The sequence below is a fragment of the Raphanus sativus genome, unplaced genomic scaffold (assembly GCF_000801105.2).
Source record: "Raphanus sativus cultivar WK10039 unplaced genomic scaffold, ASM80110v3 Scaffold1834, whole genome shotgun sequence".
Lineage (NCBI taxonomy): Eukaryota > Viridiplantae > Streptophyta > Magnoliopsida > Brassicales > Brassicaceae > Raphanus > Raphanus sativus.
Window position 1 is genome coordinate 1,090 of NW_026617143.1, and position 17,928 is coordinate 19,017.

General features: G+C 37.0%; 4 protein-coding genes and 1 pseudogene across 4 annotated transcripts; all 5 read right to left on the reverse strand.

Annotated features, from left to right (window-relative positions):
• Positions 1-946: 946 nt before the first annotated feature.
• Positions 947-2,414, reverse strand: LOC108835116 (protein CURVATURE THYLAKOID 1B, chloroplastic). Its single transcript, XM_018608411.2, has 6 exons — positions 2,156-2,414; positions 1,952-2,064; positions 1,776-1,862; positions 1,627-1,689; positions 1,313-1,350; positions 947-1,218 (listed from the first exon to the last, which is right to left on the reverse strand). Exons 1-6 carry the CDS (start codon positions 2,295-2,297, stop codon positions 1,158-1,160), a joined length of 504 nt encoding a protein of 167 aa, XP_018463913.1. The 5' UTR covers positions 2,298-2,414; the 3' UTR covers positions 947-1,157.
• A 1,245-nt stretch (positions 2,415-3,659) lies between these two features.
• Positions 3,660-5,724, reverse strand: LOC108849228 (transcription factor bHLH70-like). Its single transcript, XM_056999461.1, has 3 exons — positions 4,358-5,724; positions 3,982-4,263; positions 3,660-3,886 (listed from the first exon to the last, which is right to left on the reverse strand). The coding sequence occupies exons 1-3, from the start codon at positions 4,892-4,894 to the stop codon at positions 3,815-3,817; spliced, it is 891 nt and encodes a 296-aa protein (XP_056855441.1). The 5' UTR covers positions 4,895-5,724; the 3' UTR covers positions 3,660-3,814.
• Positions 5,725-6,352: 628 nt separating this feature from the next.
• Positions 6,353-8,361, reverse strand: LOC130504856 (metal tolerance protein 1). The gene is made up of 2 exons (XM_056999462.1): positions 8,181-8,361; positions 6,353-7,601 (listed from the first exon to the last, which is right to left on the reverse strand). Exon 2 carries the CDS (start codon positions 7,598-7,600, stop codon positions 6,440-6,442), a length of 1,161 nt encoding a protein of 386 aa, XP_056855442.1. The 5' UTR covers position 7,601; positions 8,181-8,361; the 3' UTR covers positions 6,353-6,439.
• Positions 8,362-8,831: 470 nt separating this feature from the next.
• LOC108854132 (two-component response regulator-like APRR9) lies at positions 8,832-11,503 on the reverse strand. The gene is made up of 7 exons (XM_018627643.2): positions 11,161-11,503; positions 10,650-10,811; positions 10,406-10,536; positions 10,196-10,315; positions 9,865-10,127; positions 9,305-9,776; positions 8,832-9,203 (listed from the first exon to the last, which is right to left on the reverse strand). The coding sequence occupies exons 1-7, from the start codon at positions 11,348-11,350 to the stop codon at positions 9,105-9,107; spliced, it is 1,437 nt and encodes a 478-aa protein (XP_018483145.2). The 5' UTR covers positions 11,351-11,503; the 3' UTR covers positions 8,832-9,104.
• A 1,388-nt stretch (positions 11,504-12,891) lies between these two features.
• On the reverse strand, positions 12,892-15,130 carry LOC108854134 (uncharacterized; annotated as a pseudogene).
• Between the last annotated feature and the right edge of the window lie 2,798 nt (positions 15,131-17,928).

Below are 17,928 nucleotides of genomic sequence, written 5' to 3' on the forward strand. Positions count from 1 at the left end.
GCAGTCGACAAAATAATTGTAAGTTTAATTTTTATTTTTATTTTTATTTTATAAAATATAGTAATAAATATTTCATAAAAAAACTATATACTATATTTATAATTCATTATATGTTTGTACTATTTTTGAATTTACTACTTTTCAGCACCAACAACATTGATCTCACATCTATCAAATAAGTCATATAACTCATTCACACCGTTAGTCCCTTTCACACCAATATGATTCCAACTTCTGATGGATTGAATATACTCTAAAACTATTGATTGTGAGAAGAAAGAAGATGACTAATCCGATTTATTTACAAGACCAAGACCAAGGCCATTAGTCTCATCTTCAACTACTATTCAAGAGCTATATATGTTTTATATTCAAGAGCTATACACATTTCATATCCATAAAGTATTTCTCACAAAGAAAAACAAAACAAGTATTCAATTAATGTGAGTGGAGTGTATCAATAGATTTTGTTTGGTCATATCACTTTTTACTCCGAAATAAGTATTATCAAGTAATGTGAGTGGAGGGTATTAACTGATAATTTTTTACAGTTTCGTAAGCAATACAAAACAAACAAACAAGTAACGCTAGTGTCATAGAACTACTTCACCACCCATTTCATAGCGATGCCACTCCAAGATGAGAAGTTTTGACACCAGTCTTAAACCAGTGGTAATATGGTTGTAGATGTAAAAATGATTGAGTTTGGATGTCGATTCAAATTTCAACTAGTCTAGAAAGGTTTCATTTTCCATGTTATCAGCAGCGAAAATATCAAACTTGTCGTTTTTAGCGATAAAAAGCACATCTTTTATTAGCTGGACAAGAATTGTTGTGACTACATTGTACCTAGAGGATGAGATGACTCAGGAGCAGAGGAAGCAAAGACTCTTTGATAACTAAAAGCTTTAAGGGAAACTATAAAACAGTATGGAAAATTGAAAACTTGAGAATGAAATATCTCATCATTGCATAGTCTTGAGGAATTTACAACATAAAATGGATGATATTTGAGCTACAAGGAGAGCAGAGAGAGAGAGATGATGGAATCTACAACACTGATATAAGACGCATGGTATATTAAGCTACAAGGAGCACAGAGAGACATAGACATGTGTTAGATTCTTCGATTCAGCTGCTCTCATTCTTCCTCTGATTCAGCTGCTGCTCCCTAGTATGTCTCTGTATGTGTCTTTGATCTTCTGAAACAGCACCTCCCTGAAACACATACCATAGAAAAAATCTGAGTTTCATTTTTTTTCTCAAAGAAAAGACTAGACGAGGGGTTGGTTATAGAGGGAGATTGATTGACCTGTCTGGTTTGAAGATCAGATTCTTGTAAGCAAACCACTGTGTAAAAAAAATAAACAACAGAATGTAAACCACACGTGAAGGTTCATCACATAAAATGAGATTCAAGATCAGTCATGAGAAGCAGCAATCCATTTGTAAACATGAGATCTTAGTAAGGAAAACACTGAATTGCATGTTTTTTTATTTAGGATACAGAGAAGTAAATCTAAATCCAAATGTGAGACTACCAATCTCGTGACAGGTTCGCTAAATCTGGTAGTGATAAATACAAAAAAAAGGCAAAGATGAAACAAGGTAGAAAGAGACTCTCACCCCAGTGTAACCAATGCCTACAAGTTCAAAAACACCTGGAAACAATGGAAGCCTGTCGATTGCCTGTTTCACCACCACAAATATTCAAAAATTTAGAATCAAACAAAAAAAAAAAGAGATTTGAAAAAATGGAAAGTGAGTCTCCTAACCGAGATGAGGCCAGTAAAACCCCAAAGAGCCAACAAAGCAGCAAATGCGAGAGAACCAATTGCATACTTGTCCTCCACTTTCTCCCACTTCAATTACAAAATATCCAATTCAGTTATCAAAGGAAAGACAATAACAAGAAGGAGCATAATCATTTGTAAAAAGTAAAAGACTTTACAGCTTCTTGAGCGGTCTTGACGATTTCTGGCAACTCTGTAGTGTCAGCGTCGGCAGCGACCGAAGCTTCAACTTCGGTAGCTCTTGTCAGAACGTTCCTCGCAATCTTCCGACCTATAAACGACAAAACCCATCTGGAAAGTTTAGAATTTTTGAACCGGACATTAGCNAAAAAAAAAAGGAAAAGGTTAAGTGGGAAACGGACAGTAAGCAGTGGACTGAAGCGGCTGAGGAGGAAGCATGGGAAGGGAAATACATGACGGAGAAGAGGTGGAGGCTTGTCTAGGAAGAGGAGAAGCTCTAGAATTGATGATTGTCGAAGAGGAAGTGATTGAAAGGGAAGCCATGGCTCTGGCACTTCGATCACAGAGACCCAGCAATGTTTTGTATTGTTTGAGAAACAAATCAGAAGCTCAATCTTACTCTTAAGTGTTATTATTATTATCTTTTGGATTAAAGGAGAATCAGTGTTGAGTTGATAGAGAGAGACTTTTAATATTTTTGGAAACGATTCCACCACTCGTTTTGGGTTTCCCGATCAGGATAGTGCTGACGTGGTGGACGTACAAGCCATCTTGGAGCTTTCCATTGGATAGAATTGTGATTTTGGTGTCGACTGACTCTTTTATTTTTATTTTTTTCATCTGAAAAATTCATTCCAAAATAAGGCCCACTGCCTTGAGTTCGTTATTTTCAAGAACCAGAGATCTTTGTGTTCATTAACTACACCCTATAAGCAGCGTATTGAGAACATAAACAAAATGCAAGAAAGCAATGACAATTAGACATACTCTACACGACGATAGTCGATAGGTGTCATAACAGCAATCTAGGAGCTCCTTTATGATGATGATTGAAAGCACATTTCCTTAGAGCTCCTCTGTTTTGCTCTGGAGGTTCAAAACTAGTATCACATCCAAGTTTGGTCTTTAACCAAAGCCACTAAGTGTCCCAAGAAGAATGGCCATTCTTGGGGCTTGTTCGAATACGATCGTCTGCTAGCTTGACCATGCTCGTTCCTCAGTACCCACGACACTCCAGTCAGCTGTTTGCATCTGGTCCTTTCGGTCCGCTTCCATCAACCCAACTTTTTCGTAATTAAAAAAAATATCTAAGAAGATCATTGTCCGAATATATATAACTGGATTGTAACATGTTGATTTCTTTTTGTGTTCCTATAAAATATTGACACAAACAAGTGTATTATTACTCAAGTGAATTGCAAGCTAGATGTTCCTCCCTTTTAGTTTTGTATGCATGGTTTTGTTTGCATCCATCACCCCTATCTATATCGTATACTTGTATTCTTTGAGTAGTTTTATGTAAAACAAAGCGTGTGAGAGCAATTCAAAACTCTTAAAACAAATACGATATAACGCAGGTAGCTCTGGTGACTAGATTTCCAAACAAGATTTGCACTTATCAGCAGCTCCCCCGTGTTTTGGAATTATGAGGGAGTGATGTTTAAGGCCTTTTAAACAAGGGACGATAAATTACATATTGATGAAATGTTTTCTAGCACAAAACAAAAGCGAGAGAAAACACTTCAAGGCTCAGTGTTTTTAGAAAACTGATGGTTCCAATTGTGAAATGTGGAATATGATTTGAAAACATGAATGGGGCTTTGCTCGAACATTCAGACCCAATGCTATCTGATATCATCAAATGAAAAGGTCAAACCCCTTAAGAGAGGCAAAAAAGCAAGACAATATCTTATTGATTGACACAAAAGTCAAACTTGATCAGGTGGGGCCCAAATCTGTAGAACACCCTTAAACAAAAGTCAAAATGACAATGCCGAGGAGCAGTCTCCCAGTTACATACCAACAAAAACGAACTTATAGTCATTACGTGCTTCTAATAATCAGCAGTCGAAAATCTGACGAACCGCCTCCGTTATCTCATCTGCTGTTCCCAAGTTGCATTCCTCTTCCATCTGAGAAAATACCAAAAAAATGTTTTGAAAAGGATACGTGTTCTGTCTTCCATAATATCTTTTTGTGTTATAACTTATAAGTAGGTTTTAAGTACCTTGAGGTTGAAGGAATAAGAGACAGATGCATTGCAAGGAGATGTGAGGTTGAGATGAAGAACTGTGAATCCAAGTTTCTCTAGCAAAATGATTGATCTGAGAAGTTCTCCTCGTTTCCTCTGGCATTGGATGTTGAGATTCACGTGCCTCTCTATCACCGTTGCATAGATTTTTAGTTTACTAGTTTGTTGAGTCATCTTTTGCGCTTCAAGTGATTGCAAGTGTTGCTCGAGGATCTTCAGGAAGTCTATAGCTCCTCCTACTATTGACGCTTGGTCTCCCTTTTAAGAAAACAACAAAACTTGTTAATGTAAATGTTTACTAGTATAAGTTTTGGTTTGTGCTATATATATATATATATATATATATATATACCCTGAGGATGTAGGAAGATGGAATGAGAGAGCGGAGTGAGTTGAGATGAACGTTCATTTGACGTCTGCGGTTGCGTTCAACCTCAATGTGCGTCATTCTCTGACTCTCCATCTCTTCTCTGTTTTTCGTTGGTTTGTTTCTCCTTCTCTTTCTCTTTTCTCTGCTCATCGATGTCTCCAAGTTGTTGTTTCTGCGCTTGCGTCTCGAATGAGCATTCCCTACTGGGTTTATCTGAAATTCTTGACTTGAGATGTCTTCATTGGTTCTTTCTAAAAATGGGTTCTGATAGAAGTGGTTGGTTTCTGAGTGGATCGGTGAATAAGTCTCTGGAACTTCATAGGGGAGATAGTTTCCTAGAATGTTTGGGTCTCTGAAGGACAAAACCGAAGAAGGATCTTGCAGCATTTGTAGTAGATATGGAGTTCTTGTACCTTGCAAGGTCAGAGTTGAGTGTTGATCTTCCTCAAGAGGAAAGCTTTGATCCTCCGGAGATACTTGAACTTGTAGGCTTCTTCTTACATTCACTTTTTGATCCATCAACTGCAAGAAAAAGAAAGAAAGAAAAAAAAAGAAAACAGAGGAAGGAGGTACCTACCAAGTGAGTGAGAGAGAATAAAGAAACAAGTGAAATTTGGTTATTCATCTACTGTGGGTGGTTTGGTGAGTGGGTCAGTGTAGTAGAGAAACAAAACTAGAATGAAAAATGGAATGTTGCAAAGAAAGGTAAACAGCTGAGAGCAGATTTGTTAGTGTTAACATCTAAAGCATTGAATGTAACTCATCTGGGAAAGGAGTAAATGCATGTCCATATCTTTGATTATAGACTCAAATAGTTGAAAAGAAAAAATAAATGAATGAAAAACGTTCCAAACTGAGGTAAGTTACATTACACAGAGCTTATTTTGTCCTTGAATCCTCTCCATTAGAAAGTTGAGACCTCTCTGTTTATTACTCTTTCTCTCTTGTTTGTTTGTATCTCTCATGTAATAAATGTGAGGGGTTTTAATGAAGTAAAAAAAACAAGATACTCATGTACTCGCTTCTGAAGCTAAGGCCGTTAGCTTTTTATAGAACACTGGTCTTAAATCGTTATGAAAAAATGAAGATTGTTGAAGAGAAAACAAAGGGAACTTGAAAGTGAGATATGAGAGGAGAAAGGCAAGGAAACAAAGAGGTAAAAATATAAAGATAAAAGAGATGACACCCAGATGTTTGTTTTAGGGACCAAGGATAAGTTGGTAAGGCTGAGCAGAGCAAAAGAACATGAGAGAGAGAGAGAGAGAGTTTCTCTGACAGAAGAAAGGTCAGTCAAAGAAACATTATTGGGTGTGGCAGTTTTGTCTGGCAGCGAAGACAGTCAGTTGTGGTGCTTTCGTTAAAGACACATAAGATGAAGAAGAAGGAAATTGAACCTTTTAAAGTCTTAAGGAAGCGTTTATACATTCATCCCCTCTCTATTCATTAACGCGTGAATTCTGGCTTCTTACCTGTTAAGCATACAAATGTCGATGCCTTGGCTTCAAGGGTACTAACCAGTGTTTGCTTCTAAAATAGTATCTTTTAATTTTCTTCACTCATCAGATTCATATTCATACTACTGTGATAAAACCAGAACAGCCTAAGCAACTTAACAACATCCAAACTTCACACAACCCTTGTGACATGACTCTTACTGATGATGTAACTTACTAGCTCTTGTTACCAGACTCTCAGGACAAACAATGGCCCACTTGTGACATGTCAATTAAAACTCTAAAAATGTCAATCAAATCCTGCTTCTAACACATTCACAAGCCCTCTGACTCCTAGGATAATTGAAAAACACCTAATCTCATAAAAATTTGAGATAACGTCTCTCTTCTAGAGCAAGTTGTGTCCGTCCTTGCAAGACTTAATTGAAAGAAGAACAAAAAGCTTAGTGCTTACTTGAGCTCAACCAAACAAAGATGACATATAAACATACCAATACACCTAAAGCTGAGAAACAAGAGAAAGTGAACAAAAAGGAAAGAAACTTTATTGATCTTATCATCATGTCAATGAGAATATGCTTATACAAAATACTCTTCAAATGTTTTTACTTTAACGCTCAATTTGTATAGTGACATGACTGATATTGTACTCCCTGCGGATGTAATCAATCACCTTGTTGAGCACCATGTCCGCATCCGCCTCCGGTGTGATATTAACATGGCAAGCAAGCAGCACTTTCCCCACCGTGATAGCCCAAATGTGAAGCTCATGAACAGCCACCACTTCTTCCATCTCCAGCAAACCCTTTTCCAGCTTTGTAGCATCAATCTCCCTAGGCGTACTCTCCATCAACACCTCAAGAATGCTTCGGATCATGTTGATGGTGGTCCCCAAGACAATAACCGAAAAGACAAGCGTGCAGATGAGATCAACTATCTTCCACTCCGGCTTGTACCAAATGACAGCTCCACCAATCATAACACCAACGCTCTGGATTGAGTCTCCAAGGACATGAAGATAAGCTCCTTGGACGTTGATGTTCCTCTTTCTCTTCTCTGATTTGTCCAGCAACTGCTCAGTCACATCCCCGTGAGCGTGATGATGCTTGTCCTCTCCATGACTATGACCATGATCATGACCATGATGATGATGTGTGGTAACAGTCACCCCATGACTGTGATGGTCATGACCGTGACCATGTCCATGACCGTGACCGTGATCATGTCCTAACAGAACAGCCATCACGATATTCACAAGCAACCCAAAAGCAGCAACAAGGAACATAAGGAACCCATTAACCTCACTGGTCTCACTAAGAAGTCTGATGATAGCTTCATAGACAAGAATCCCTGTAAGCAGCCAAATGAGCTGGATAGAGACAAGAGCACCAAGAATCTCAACCCTGAAAAACCCATAAGTCTGCCTAGGGGTAGCTTCCCAGCCAGCAGCCCACAAGGAGAACAAGGAGATGGCGAAAGCAGCAACGTCAGAGAGAAGGTGAGCTGCGTCGGTGAGTATAGCCAAGCTATTAGCTTTGATGCCACCAAAGACTTCAACGGTCATGAAGAGAAGACACAGCACCACGGCGATGCAGAGCTTTCTCATGGAAGCATTGCGTTCTTGGGCGTCACCGGAAGCGTTGTTGAGATCTGAGAAGCCGCAGGGTGCTTCTCCACAGGCTTTGCTCGCCAGGCTTGTCGTGCTTTCTACAACGGATTTGCCTGCTTTAACCTCGATGATGTGGCTATGTTGGGGGCTTGAAGACGCCATTCTGTAAAGAAAAAAAAAAACAAGAACTCTCAATATTATTATCAATGAACAACAGATGAGGGTACCTCTACAAATAAGAAGATATAGGAAGCAGAACAGTTTAAATTTTTAATCCGAAATTGGGTAAAATCTGTTTAAACAGAAAAAGAAAGCAAATTTATTAACAAGAAAGAACAAATAAGAGGAGTGGGACATGTATAGCACTACTAGTCTTGTACAGGAGGAGGAGGTTCTTCTAGCACAATCACATACTCAGAAGGAATGTATATTTATTATTTTTATTATTTTAAACTAATCAACGCTTACAGAGCGTATAATAATCAGAGTCAAAACACTATAAAAATCAATTAAAGCCACAAATTAAAAAAAAAAAAAAAAAAAAAAAAAGATCCAATTCCAAAAGTCAGAATGAGAAAAGGAAGAATCCAGCAACTGAACAGAGATGCATCGGCAAAAAGAAAAGACTGATTCTTCAGGTTCGACCCCAAATAATAATAAAAAATAAAATTACACAGATGTGAAGAAACCGAAAACAGACAAACATAGAGGCGTGAGAAAAGATGATTCAAAGAGAGCTTACAATGAGAGAGGAAGTGGAGGTTGATAGATTCACTACTACTTGTCCTCCTCCTCCGCCTTTAAAGAAAGAATGTCGAGGGAAAGGAGTGACCCTTTTTATAAGAAAAGGTGTAAGGCGGCCACGGAGAGATGGGCTGGGCAGCTTCTCCTACTTTTCCTTTTTCTTTTGTTTTTCCACTCTTATCCTCCCTTCCTTCCTTTTCCTTTAGATCTGTAATAATCTCTTCTGGTTCTTTTTTGTTTGTTTGTTTTTGTGTTTTTCTTTCACGGGTCAATTTTATGTACACGTGTCAGAACACTCTTTTTTTCTCACCGTAATTATTGCTCTCTCCTGTCTTTCTGGCAAGTTTACTAATCGAACCGAATGACTTTTTTGTGTCTCTAGCGAATGATTGGGCCTTTTATTACCTGGTTTATGGTCCTTTGTGTTTTTCCTCGGTTATTTATTTATGAAATTAATTTAATTTGTTTACAGGTTTTTGAGAAGAATATAAATCTGTAGGTTTCTGAATGGATTTTAGCATAGAAACAAATTTGGAATATGCTTTTGGGTCCTTTGAAATCAAATAATATATGCCCCCACCTCCCCAATAGTCCAATTGTCGTGTCCTAATCATATTATGGATCTTAGATTGTCTTCTTACTATAAAAATTGCTACTCAATCAAAGATAAGAAAAAAAAATAGTAATAATGGAGTTACAGTTTTAACGTAGCTTTGATCATTCATTCTCCAGATATACAAGAGGGGCCGGGGAACCATTACCCCCACCAGTTTCTCAGATTAGTTGACAAGAAAACGCTCAAATACAAAAGAACAACAACACTGCATATAACAACAAATCTAATAAATAAGTCTCTATTATAAAACCAAACTGGCCCTTCACTCTAGAGTTACAAACTTGTCTCGTTGGCCAATTGTTTTTTTTATTTAGTAGAAGACGCATCTGAATTCGTAGCACGCACGAACTGGCCTTTCACTCGTGGACGCTGCTCTGCTAGCTTCTTCCTGCTCTCATATCTTACCTGTATTCCAATATTATACATTGCCACTTTAAACATTTAGTTATTGCATTTCATGATAAAAAGAATCCATATATAGCAGAGCTTGTGGGTCTCTCTCTTACCTTTTTACCAAAGCATCGATCTTTCCTCTTCATCCGGAACTTCAACAGCGCAGCTGCTCTCTCACTCCTACGCTCCTGGACACTCAGCACACCTTCTTCTTCTTCTACTTCTTCTTCTTCTGTTGCTTTCTCTGTTATGCTGCTCCTACTTTGTCCTCCTGCTGTTACTGTCCCCTCCTCCTCATTGTTGCTCTGACAACCAACGTCCACTTCCTCGCTTGCCTTCAGGAGATTTGATTCTACTGGCAAGAGAGATTCTTGCTTCTGTTTCGTACTCCTGGACTGAAGAAACTGGTTTCGTCCGGTTACGCTTGATGATCCGACATTCTCATGGTTGCTGCTCGTTGTAGCGCTTCCGTGATCACATCTTAATAACTTCTCATGTGATTCGCTTGGTGTCTTGGGCCCAGCTGAACTACTTGCCTCTACAACAGCAACACCTGCTTTCTCTGCTGGCTTCTCATTCTCATATCTGCACGTTAATGTAGTAATGTTATTGAACAAAACACTAACCAATGATTCGAGACATTCTTTATTGTTTTCAAGCAAGAACACCAAACCGTGAGAAGGCTGATGCATCAGAGAGGCTAAGCTTTTGATGCTTGCTTTCATCTTGCTTCTTCTCCAAACTTCCTCCAGAGCAACACCTCTTCAGAGAAAGCCCAAGCTCTGGACCAACATTCTGCTGCTGCTCACCAGTCTTGTCTCCATAGTAACAACACTCACTCCGTTTCTCCATTCCACCTATCAAATCCATTGTCACATCAAAACATTCAACCACCGGTTTCACATCCTCCATCACCTTATCCTTGTCGCTGATAGCCTGCGCAATTGACAAAGATATCAGGCATCTATTGAAACACACGATGCCACCAAAATCAAATCTGGTACCTGAGAACCACTTCCATGATCAGAATGATATCTGGAATCTGCACAAGTCTCATCAGTGTCTTCAAGGTTCTGCTGTGAAGCTGGTAAGCTAGGTGCATGAGCAGTATGATCACCACGCAACTGATTCATAACCCCAAAAATATAGACAATCATATAAGTCTTTCAAGCTTTAAAAAAAATCAAACACAAAGGATACAAAAGTTAACTTACGGTAAGTCTTCTCCAGACATGTTGCCATAGATTCTTCAACTCGTTTTTCCTCATGGGTTTAATCAGATAATCAGCAGCACCTCTCAGCATACACTTCAAGACCATTGCCATCGAATCTTGAGACGACATCACTGCAAAACACCCAAGTAAAAAAAATCATCAGAAAACTAAAGAGAGTGCTTCTTATTTTTTTAACCCAAAAAAGAAATAAAGAAACGGACTTAGGGGAACACCAACATCGTACTTATGACAGGAATGTGCTTGCAAGCTTCATGCTCCATCACCAAAGCAAGGAGTGCAAAACCAGATATAGCTGGCAAATCCAGCTCCGTTAGTATTAGGTCAATCTTATGTGTCTTCCCCTTTACAGTCTCCCACGCTGCTAAACCATCCGATACTGCTACAACTGTTTTTTTTTTGTAATCAAAATCCAGATCCAAAGTTTAGTTTCAACATTACTTCTTACTTTAAAATTAAGACAAAAAGAATGAAACTTGAAAAACAGATTTAAGACAATGAACAAATGATCTAATTCCGACCGAACATACTTCTAAGTTCAAAATCAAGACAAAACTTTTAAAACATCAATATAAAACAGAGTAAAGCAATGATAAAATTCGACATTTGTAACAACTTTTTTGAAATCAAAACCGACTCGAGTTTAGTTTCACAGACCGAACATACTTCTAAGTTCAAAATCAAGACAAAAGAAGGAAACTTTTAAAACATTTTATAAAACAGAGTAAAGCAAGGACCTTTGTAAGAGCATTTTTGGAGAAGGGCGGTGATGATTTGGCGAGTCGAATCGTCGGATTCGACAAGCAAAACCCTGAGAACCGTTGTCGGAAGATACTTCTCCCATCGGACAACCTCCGATGACTTGCCTCTGCTCATCATCGTCTCCGTAGTACCTTCGTCGCTACTTATAACCACAACTTCCCCCATCGATTTTAGATCTTAATTTCGCCGAGAGGAAGAAAAGGTATTATCTGATTATTGTAGTGAGGAAGAAGAAGGCAAAGAGGAGGTATATTATTATAATTAGAATCTAATTCTGAGCCACTCAAAACTATGGCCAAAATATCAGACGACTTCTATGCTCAACGAGAATAGCATTAAACAACTTGGGAAAAAAAAAATCTAATTAACGGTTCATAACTATGCGGGCCTTCTTTGGGCTGACGTGGCTTAATATGGGCCATTATTTTGATTTTCCTGTATCGTGTCTGATTCGGTGGAGATGGCGTAGCTCTGCTTCGTTGGTCCACATTCCACGTGTCGTTCCTGTATAGTTTCTAGTGGTTATGAGGATGACACGTGGGTGTTCTTGTCTATTTGTGTGGCTAACTTTGATTCTAGGCATTTTTCTGATTGGTGTTCAAAAGTAGATATTTTTCTTTTTATCTTTCTGCAGCGATCTATTTATCACTCAAGTTAGATTTGCTCAAGTTAGATATTGTCTTAAATATTATTTTAAAAATAATAGAATTAAAAATGGACCCATTAGCCTCAATATTAAATGCCAGCATTGATTAAAGTCGTAATCTGTGGTGTGAATTTTATATATTTTGTGTGGAAAGAAGAAGAGTTCTAGAACAATCTATAAACTTTGCTTTTGCGTAGAAAAATGCCCCATCAAAATTAAAGCAAAACAAAATATCTATTGGTCTATGATATGGACAGTTAATAACGTAGTAAACAACTTCCCATATGCTTACGTGGTTAGGCTTTTATGCCCAACTTGGTTACCCATATGTATCACACATGTCTACAGTACCAACTTAATGGCTTTCTTAAAGTTAGGCCTTACATATACAAAAGCCCATTAGTTTGTAGGCTCTAAGTTAAACTGAAACCATTAAAGTTATATTTATTTTTAGGATGACTTTTACATAAGTTCCAACTTGGTTACCCATATGTATCACACATGTCTACAGTCCCAACTTAATGGCTTTCTTAAAGTTAGGCCTTACATATACAAAAGCCCATTAGTTTGTAGGCTCTAAGTTAAACTGAAACCATTAAAGTTATATTTATTTTTAGGATGACTTTTACATAAGTTTTCCTTGGCTGTATTTTCTTTGGTTGTTTCAAACAACTTGTTCCTGTCCGTTTTCTAATTTGTACTTGCAGACAAATAACATTATGTTGTATCTTCTAAAACATTCTCATAAGTTAAAGAAAACCAAAAAAGTATGATGTATCTGTGTGTTAAGTAGGTGCTGAGTTTCTTTCAAAGTTATTTAAACAATAATAATCATGAAATGTTATCCATTGGCAAAGAAAAAGATCCATCTTTCCCAACGGTCTTTTGACCGGTACTTTTGTCATAAGATCCCCTTTGGAATCCAAAGACAATGATCATTGTTACTTTGATAATATAATCATGGTAATTCAAATTAATCAATTATAAAGTTGAACACTTTATAAAGCGAGGTAGTTTTATATCATCAACAAGTTGGAAAAAAACTAGAAAATTTTTCAGCTGAAATTAAAGATATCATCTAAAATTTTTATATAATCATAATGAAGAACAAGAACAAGCAATAAGACTTAAGACCATTACAAATATGAAAGAAAAAAAAAAAGAGATTTCAAGCTCATCCGAAGCTTTTAAATCATGTTTGAGTTCAGAAGAAGACATAAAACAATTCTTCTGACCCTAAAAAATAAATCCCCAAATTAATGTAATGTTGAATGATGCTTTCTGCATCAATCCAATAATCCAGAAAAAGGCTACCAATGCCTTCTCTTTGATTCTTTTAACCTAAAATGCAATATGAATCATGAAAATAAATAAAACAATGAATGTGAAGGATGGTTTCTTTCTTCTTCTTCCTCCTCCTAGGTACTAATTAAGAGACTCTAGAATCCTATAAATGATATGAATAAATGTTTTTAGCTAGAACATGTTGGAGAGATTGATCATGAGTTAGTGCACAATGTAGTAGTCCCTTGCTCTGCTATTGTAGTACTGAATCAGTTCTCTATCTTGATGGAGGAGGGGGTATTTGCTTCATGACCATCTTTGTTGCTAGCTTCAGCTGCTGCTGGTGTAGTAATAACTACTGTTTTGTTGCAGAGGTTGCAGCTAATACAAGCACAAAAAATAGTAAAGAATACATATGAATGGAAAACAAGGGTTTCAATTAAGATGTGAGTTTTGAAATCAAACCTGAAGTGGAGGTTGACAAAGAGGAAGAAGATGAAGCCGAAGATGCTAATGATAGAGCCAGAGAGGTTGGGAGTGAGAGGATTGGTGGTGGAGGAGGCTGAGAGCTGAATTGCTGATGAGGCAAGTAAGGGTATTGTAACAGAGAAGGAGGAGTAGTAGCAGTGTATTGAAAGCTGAAACCTTGATGATGTTGGTGAGGAGTTTGAGCATGATTACTACTTTGAGTTGGATCGTATTGAGGATAGTAAGGATAGTAACCATGGAACATTCCTGTTGATCCTGATGATGGAGGTCCCATATATGGTGAATACTGTTGTCCTCCATAGGGTTGATGATTGTAGTAATTCTGCAACATATGAACATCAACATTCAGCTAAAATGGATTCAATGAACATAGTGAAAGATCAATGAAAAGAGTACTGACCATTGGGTACAATCCCTCTTGAGAATAACCAGAAAATCTGAAGAACATAAAACACAAACAATAATAAAACACACACATAAAAAAAAAAAGATGGCTTGTTTTTTTTGTTGATGAGATGATAATACTTACCCGTAAGCAGAGTAAGGAAATGGGAATTGACCAATGTGTTGTTGTTGATGATGATGAACAAAAGCAGAGGAAGAAGAAGAAGAGCCTCGAAACTGAGGAGAAGGAGCAACCAATCCTGCTCCTCCTGGTGACCTAAATCTCCCTGTTCCTGCAAATCAAGTTTCCTCCTTCGCTTGTTAATCAAGTAACAAAAAAGATCCAAAGATAAGCTAGGTTATAACTATAAGTTTTCATTGAATTTATAGAGAGAGAAAGAGGAGAACCATGTCTAGGAGAAGTAGGAGGACGAGGTTTGTGAGCACCAAGAAAAGCAAGATTGCAATTAGCTCTTCTTCCATCGATCACAGGATTCATATTCTGACATGCTCTCATAGCTGCATCTGCTTCCATAAACGTCACCTGATCAAACAAATAAAAACCCATTTAGGAAAAGAGAAAAAACAAAAAGCAAACTCGTTTTTTAATATAAAACTTATGTCACGAAAAAGAAGAACATACAAAGCCATAGCCTTTGGATCTTCCAGTGTTCTTATCAGTAATGACGACAGCTTCAACGATTTCACCAAACTGTTCGAAGTAACGTCTCATTGTATCTTTCTGAGTCTCCCATGCTATATCCTCCCACGAAGATTTTCGTCAGCTTTGTATCGTTATTACCACCTTCCATCTGAAACTGTCTCTGTTGAGCCATCTGATTAATTACTTCCCCCCAGAATCAAAACTCTACCCACATCAAAGTTTTTTAACCTTTTTTCTCTATATGTGATGATTTACAAAAGAAAAAAAAAACAAGAAAACTGTAACTTTCCCCCTTCCAACAAATAAAAGAAAAATAACTCTTTGTACTAGAAGAGTGAAACAATAGAAGAAGAGTAGAAACCTATGTGTTGTGTTGATTGAAGGAACAAAAGAAAAGAGATAGCCAATGGAGATGGAGCAGACAAGAAAGCTGCTAGTGGGAACCCACGTCAATGGCTAAAGGGAAATAAGCAAGTTGATTAGAAAAGCTTTTTTCGCTGTTTATATATTGGGTCCGCTGCACAAAACATTTGCTTCGCTGTCTTCAACCTCCCCTCTCTCGAAATTTGCATATTCATATAAATAAAATAAATGCTTTTATTACATACTATAATCTGTATTAATGTATATGGATTGATGTTTCTGTTGTGGGTTTTGAATTTCTGGCACAACCTTCTAAATAATCTATTTTCTTCCATTTTACGAATTTTTGGATGCTTAGGTTTTTCTTTTGCCAATAGGCTACATTATATTATTTAAATTAGAAATCAATTTAAAAATAGCTAAATTGGTAGAACAGAATCAACATTAAACATACTCCGCTAATATGAAAAATGAATACTTCATAAATTTTTATTTGCTATTATATTTTTGTTCTTTGTATATGTTTGATTATAAAACTAGAATAAAATTCACATCACTGAAATTCAGTCATATGTGATACTCTGTTTCTTCTCTTTAAAATATTAAAATAAATCATTTATTATAAAAATTAATATAATTATAGTTGTAGGACACACCTGGTTTTAACATAACAAAATAACCAAGGCAGGTTGTTCTTCCTCAAATCATCCTAGAAATGCCTCTCAGATGCTACTATTCCTTCTAATTTTAAAAATTAGCTTTATCTTTTGTATAAAGTCTCTTAGGTACTACTTTCTTTTGTTTGTTATTCGAATGATCAGAGCCGCCAAAATGCAGTACTATTAGTATTAACGGTAATGTGGAAATACATGCAAAATTGTTGCTTTCATATAATAGTAGTCTAAAACATTTAGCTGGATATATGTTTAGTTATGTTGACAAAAAAAAAAAAAGGGATATATGTTTAGTTATCGTTAATACTATTCCTTCTAGTGGGTTAATTTGAATATAATAAATATATTCAGTACACGTAAATTTACTATAAAAAATGTAATAATAGTTATTTTGATGATGGATAGTGGTCGCACTATAGATCCCCACATGAAGGCTGGCAAGATACAGGCAGGCATGCACATGCATGTTTGTGCTCGGCCACTTTCCCAGTATTGTTGTTATTCAAGAAATTATAGTTGGGATTTTTTATTTTTTTCATCTAATTGCACAAGATTACCGTTAGATGGATCGCACTTTTCATCCAACGGTATAAATGATTACCCTTTCTCACGCGTACGTGGTCCCTCCTTCATGTGATCTCATTGATATGTTAATCAAAACAAAAGATTAATTAACGCGTGAAGTTTCCAGCGATTTTGTTTCCTTAAAGTCTGTTTGCTTCAGTTTCAAAAAAAAAAAAAAAAAAGTCTGTTGCTTTGACCGTCAACGCTATTTGCCACGTGATAGAATATTCCTTCGAAGTAAATTGGATAATGCTAATTACTGGGCTTAAATCTATTTATTAAGCCCGAAGCCCATTAATTAGCTTTACGCTGTGTGCTAAGCTCTTATGCATGTGTTCACACTAGACCGTTGGTTAGAGGCCCGTTATAACTTCAGTCGTATACACTACATTTCTATTAGGCTTCAGATTCACTTATTAGTTATCTCCTTACCCTAGATTGTGTTTAGGGGTGTGTACATCAAGTTGTGTTTAATTTGCTGATAGTCTGATGATAGACTAAAATAAATAACATTTTAAGTGTAGATGGTAAGATGAATGGTATATTAAGCTAAGAGATAATTATAATAATAATTTATAAATATTTTGGTATTTAAACTATTTGTGATAAATTTCTGGTGTTACAAAAAAAAAAAAAAAAATTCTGCTCAGCATAAAAACTTGAAAAATTTCCACAATAATTTTCGATAATGTTTTTTACAATACTATACAGTCCAATGTTCTGGCCACGAAACTAGCTAGTACATTGAAGATATCTTCTAGTATTGCCTATAAAATATTCAGATATCTAGTGTGTGTCCAATTTTGTAGTCGCACGATATCGCTTCCATGAAATGTACATTTTATCAATTAAACGGTTCACGCCATGACCAGAATTTAAAACCGGTATGCTCTAGCTAAGGACACCTTTTTCGCATTTCATCTAAAAACAGTATGATTGTTTTTTTTTTTTTTGCCGTCATATTTTTATAAAGCCTTGAAAACAAAAAAAAAACATACAAAGTCCAAAAAACCAGCTCACATAACATACACCAACACATAACTAGTTCCAAACCAAAGAAAATAATGAACCAAACTCATCCATCACACTACCACGTGTGAGACACTGACTAAAGAAGAGATTACATGTCTAATGGTTGAACCGTCATCATTTCTTTCGGCTTGACTCCGTCGTTGAGGCCCCTAATCGATGCACCACCGGCTTCGTACCAGAATCACGAGCTACCAACGTTTTCACCTATAAAACATCCGATCAAACTTAACGCTTTACCATCAGAATCATCTGGGAATGACCACGACCACCAAAACTCCCCCAACGACAATATTGGAAGTTAAAGAGATTCAGTAACTATAACCCGTATATCTGAGTTTTCGAGAGCTTCATTGATGATTACTCGAGATCTCATCCAAACCCAACCAACAAACACAAGAACAAAGACTTGATACTGCTCGAGCAGATCCAAGGGTACGATAGCCGGCGACCACCGAAGAAAACGGCACGCTCCAAAGTTAAAGCCGATCGCCCACCACGAGGAAGATTGCACGCATCGGAAGCAAAAGCCGGACATGCAGGGCCCGTCGGAGCCGTCCATGTCAGAGTCAAAAAACGACCGATGATTTGGAGAAAATGTGTCGCCGCAAGAAGAGAAAACGAGAGCTAAAACCGTGAATCTCGA